At 32.4% G+C, this 5,487-nt stretch overlaps 1 protein-coding gene across 1 annotated transcript; it reads right to left on the bottom strand.

Moving 5' to 3' along the window:
• Positions 1-4,664: 4,664 nt before the first annotated feature.
• On the bottom strand, positions 4,665-5,276 carry LOC111383094 (late embryogenesis abundant protein At1g64065-like). The gene has a single exon (XM_023007162.1). The coding sequence runs from the start codon at positions 5,274-5,276 to the stop codon at positions 4,665-4,667; it is 612 nt and encodes a 203-aa protein (XP_022862930.1).
• Between the last annotated feature and the right edge of the window lie 211 nt (positions 5,277-5,487).

The raw sequence follows: 5,487 nt of genomic DNA, 5'->3' as shown, positions 1-5,487 counted from the left end.
CTTTTCTTAGGTATGAGGCTTAACTTGCTAGCTTACGGCACATTTATTGCTTGCGAAGGTCCTCCATACTAGTGACAAGACTTGACCTTTATGCTTGTGACAAACGTTCCATCAGTCATTCGAATAAGATCTCTGAGCAGGCGATCTCTTGGGAGAAGTGACTGTAGAGGCAGCTCCTTGTGGTTAAGAGGCTCGTGCATCAGTTTCGGGGCTTCGACCATTTGACAAATACTTCCACTTGAGGACCTCAGCTACATTCAACAGGTTCCATGCTTTGGGTCATGGGCCTTGGTAGTTGGACTTCGGCAGACTCCTGTACATCGGATCGAGGAGCCTCGGCAGATGGACCTCGACTTGAAGCACTTCGGATATAACCCACCTCGACAATGTGTGCCACCTCGGCAAAAATGCCACGTGGATCAGGATGAGTGGGCCATTGGCCTAAGTGGGTAGGACAGGTGTGACAACACGCAACATACTGCATTCTTATATGTATAATGTACACATGCTCAACAAATATGGTGGATCGATTGCCTCCAAAACCACCCATTTCTCTACTCCATAAAGTTTCTTCCTACCAATTTTATAATCCTGACAAGTTTAATCTAACGGTTTTTTTTTTTTTTTTTTTTTTTTTTTTTTTTTTTTTTTTTTTACCATTCTTTTTTCTATTTTCCGGCTTTTGTTTGTTGAGCTCTACACTTCTCTCGGCGTTGTCATGTTTCAAAAAAATTTCAGCTGACGTCATTCACAAGCAAAAGTTTATTAAGGGCATGCTTATTTGAAAAATGAAAACAAGTAAAGTCATTCTTTCTGAAGTAACTAGCAAATTTACTTGTAAGCAAACTTCTTAAGCTTACCCAAAAGTGATAAATTCATATGAAAGGCCTCGGGTTAAAGGTGTATGATACGTGGTATTACAGTATGCAAAGGTTTTGAGGAAATTTTTAGATTTCCGTTCCTTCGATATAATAAAATGAAATAAGGAGCAAGAAGAATATAGAGATAAGTGATGTAAAAGTAATTAGTCAAAATTTTTAGATTTCCGTTCCTTTCGTATAATAAAATGACATTATTATCTACAGCCTGAGCTAGCCTCGTGTTATTTATATACTAACTACTTAAAATTGAAAGTTTATTGCACGTTATTCCAAAATATTTTATAAGTGATGTAAAACTAATATGTAATACTAATTTGTTGGAGGATTTGATGAGATTCAGACGAATTAAAATAAATAAAATTTAAGAGAAGAAAATTGTACTCAAATTATACTCTTAAAATTCAATTTCTATGAATTAAATTTTTTGTAACGATGAAATATTATAAATGAACAATTTTTTTATATTACCTTTGATACATAAAAATTCATTAAATTTAAACACCTATTAAAATTTCTAGATACATAAATATGAATAAATTTATTTATAATAACTCTAAATTCATATAATTCAAAATTCATCAAGTGAAAATTCATTTAATCTAGATTAATGTTAATGTTAATTACTTGAGAATTAATAACAGTTTCATTAATGACAATAATTTTGTAGTATTTATTACATATCGAAAAACGAAAAGTAAGTTATTATTGAAATAATTGAATTGTAGGGAGGTTAAAATCGTTCAAAAAATGACTCTCATTTGATGTGATATATATATATATATATATATTATCCACATAAAAATTTTAAGAGAATTTACAGTGGAGGGTTCAAACTTTTTTAAACAAGTGCAGTGTGGTCTAAACCTTCAGATTATAGTAAAAAGGAAAAATTGCAGCCAGGTACCAAACCTTTAGTTTATCAGTAGATTTGATCCAAACCTTTTATTTGAGCCAACCACGATACGAAATTTTTCAAAAACTCCCAATTAAAGTCCAAATGAATGAAAACTGTTAATTTTACTGTTAGTTGACCAAAGATTTAACATTGACCATTATTTTGACTAATTTTAAAAGGATAAAATGGTAACTTTACATTTTTCAACAAAAAAATAAAAATAAAAATTACAATATATTAATAATTAAATCACAACACAAAAAACTATTCATCTTCTTCTCCATTCGCCCCCACCCACCCACGCCCCAAAACCAAATCCCACCAAAATTGGCACCCATCAAAACACACATAGTGAGAGCTTGATCTCGATCCAAACGGGCTCAAACTGCTTCATTTCTCCAGAGTCCCCCCCCCCGGCGATGCTTCCAACCTCGAGAATTTCCTCAACGACCAACTTCACCGAACCTTAAACAACCAGATCCAATCCCGACCTAGTTCCAACCCGAAATGACCTCGTGTTCGATCGAATCCGAAGGAGGGTAACCAACTGTTTGATGAAATGACCAATGTTCTCTTCGAGCTCTTCAATTATGGAGACTCCGATAATTGTAATCTTCAAAAAAAAAAAATCAAGAAATCCCGTCGAAAACAGTCAAACCCTAGAATTTATATTCCTTCGAATAAAGACATTAATGAGAATATTAACGTGCATTCTGAGAAGGAGTCAAGAAGGGATGATGACAACATTCAAGCGGCTTGGGTGAAGGAGTAGTAAGAATTTATTTGTGCTTGCAAAACGAATATTGTGAGGAGAATAAAATTTTGTTGACAGATTTGAGTTCGATAATAGATCTACACATACGTTTGTGCTTGCTAAATGAACAAGCAAGAATTTGTCAGAAGAGATCTCAACAAGAAGATAAAGGATCTGAAAGTTCATCTGGTTTGTTTGAAAATTATTTTAGCGATTTTGGAGGATCTGGAAGTGATCTTTCAGATTATTGAACTATGCACTTTTTTATGTATCCTTTTTTTAAAAATAAAATTAGATTATCGTATGTATGTCGCTATTTAATATATTTTGTGCTAACTTTAATAAATAATCGTGTTTGATGTATTTTAAATTGTTTTCGTCTTTTAATTAATTTATTAATTATTATGTCTTACATTTAAAATTTATTTTAAATACAAATAATAATAATAATATTATTAATATTAATAAAAAAATAATTTATTTTATTAAAAAATATATAACACAAATGACATAAATACCATTAACAATTTTATTTGAAAAATGTTAAATAAGGGTAAAAGAGATATTTTACACTTTGCACCATTTTGGTGAAAAATGGAGTAAAGTTTGGTGTTGCATTGAAGCAATTTTGCAGCAAAAAATAGTGCAAAATGATGCAATGGTTGGAGATGCCCTAAGAATGAAAGAAGAGGAACGTGATATGAGTCAAGGGAATTTTGATAAGAAAATGGGTTTTGGAGGGTGTTGGTTTTGGGAAGTGGGTGGGGGGTGTTGGAGAATAGTATTTTTGTGTTTTGATTTAATTATTAATATATTGTAATAATTTTTTTTGTTGAAAAATATAAAGTTATCATTTATCCTTTTAAAATTAGTTAAAATAATATTCAATGCTAAATCTTTGATCAACTAACAGTCAAATTAACAGTTTCCATCCATTTAGACTTCAATTGCTAGTTTTTTGAAAGGTTTGGTATTGTCGTTGGCACAAATGAAAGGTTTGGGTCAAGTCTACTAATAAACAAAATGTTTGGTACCTCGACTTCAATTTTTCTTACTAAATATGTCTCAAACCTTTCAGCATTACGTGGTAGAGCCTTTGAATGATTTTAGTCAAAAAATTAATGAGCACAAACACAAACATCACCGTAATTTTTCTTCGAAAATCTTCAATAAGAGCATTGACTCAACCTGTAACTTGCATCCGCTTGAACTTTTATTTTTTCCTTATTTTTATTTTCGTTTCTTTCCAGTCCTTTTTATTTTTTATTTTTTCTCTCATTAAACAAATTTGTAAACTCTAGGGTGGAGCTGCTACATTCAGTCATGGGCCATTTTATTAAATAGTTTGATAATAACAAAGCGCAAATTTTAAACCAAGTAATCGACAGCAGGCATTGACTCCTGCTTGGACTAGCTCAACTCATCTTTGTATAATAATAATAATAATAATAATAATAATAATAATAATAATAAAATTAGAGATAAAATTTTTACAAAAACCATCCGTCCGACCAAAGAAAAGATTTCTCTAATGTGCTCCGAGAAAGCTCAATAACCTACAGAAGGGTTCGAGAACTCTCTCGTGTTCCTGCTCGAGCGTTGTAATCAGTTCATGGATAAGATTAAGTTAAAACTATATAGCTATATGTATGAAAAAAGTAGGAAAATTAATGACACAATACCTATATTCACTTGTATCAATACACAACTCTACTGGATGACAAATTTTGTTGTGAGAGTTGGACACGCTACGTAATATTATCCGAGCAAAATCACACGGTAATTGTCGTTATTGATAACTGGACAAGGGTAATCATTTTTTTAGATAATTGTCAAGGGTCGAGTTTGTCTTGGCAGATGCCCGAGGCACTCAAGATTGAGGACTAGATGTTCATCTATTTATGTCACATTATACAACTAACTTTCTTGATTCTAAAATATTCTGATTATAATTTTAACCTTTTCTAACAAACGATGACGACGTACTCTTTACCATCAAAGACACTAGGAGAATTCAAAAAATCTCACATTATAATACAACACAAAAAACTAATTAACATTAAACAACAATTTAGAGTGTGTACGCGTGTGTTGTACATGTATGTGTGTGAGAGAGAGAGGGAGAGAGATGGTATTATCGTTGGCATAGCAAATCCTGAACTTCTTGGCTTGTCAAATTAAGACTCATGGTACAGTTCATCTCTGCAGTTCTACGCCGTTTGATGATCTTCAAAAGTCGCACTTCACCTTTCAACTTTGCATGACCGCTCAAGTACTTCACCAAACCAGAATCAATATCACTGCTCAAATTCAAATTATAATCTGATAATAACTTATTAGCCCTTACTTGCAAACTCATATTCATTCTCTTCCTCTCTCGACCCTCAACTCGCCCTTCATAAATATTTGCCACCCCAATCGTTATATTTCGATATAACAACGTTGTACTGCTGTTCTGAAATTTAAAGGGCCCGAAATTTTTGTTGTATACTTGAATTTCAGCAACCATAGTCGTGTTTAATGAAGCCAGAGGGGCGATTAGATTTTGGATGGTGATATGAGATATGTGAACTTTAGGGGACTTGAAGGGTAACACGATTAATCTGAAAACGAAGAGGATTATGCTATGAAACAAGACTATGATTAAGATGTAAACCAAACATTTGCTACTTTTTTGCAGGTTTTTCGGTAGATTATGGGATTTGCCTTTTTCTAATGGATTTAGATGGCTTTCTTGATCAGCCATGTTTATGGAGAAGATCTTCTTATAGAAAGGAACACTTAGGGTATAAGCGAGATAGAAGGGGTAGTCTTTGAAATGGCTGGAAAATTGTTCTTTTTTTTTTTTCACAATGGCCTCTTTTATTAAAAATACTATTTTGCCCTTACTATAGTTATTTACAAGATGTATCTTATATTTTTAAGGATTTATCAATCAGGACCTATATCTTTATTTT

Source organism: Olea europaea, unplaced genomic scaffold (genome assembly GCF_002742605.1).
Source record: "Olea europaea var. sylvestris unplaced genomic scaffold, O_europaea_v1 scaffold2612, whole genome shotgun sequence".
NCBI classification, from domain to species: domain Eukaryota; kingdom Viridiplantae; phylum Streptophyta; class Magnoliopsida; order Lamiales; family Oleaceae; genus Olea; species Olea europaea.
This window is presented reverse-complemented; position numbering and strand designations above follow the sequence as displayed.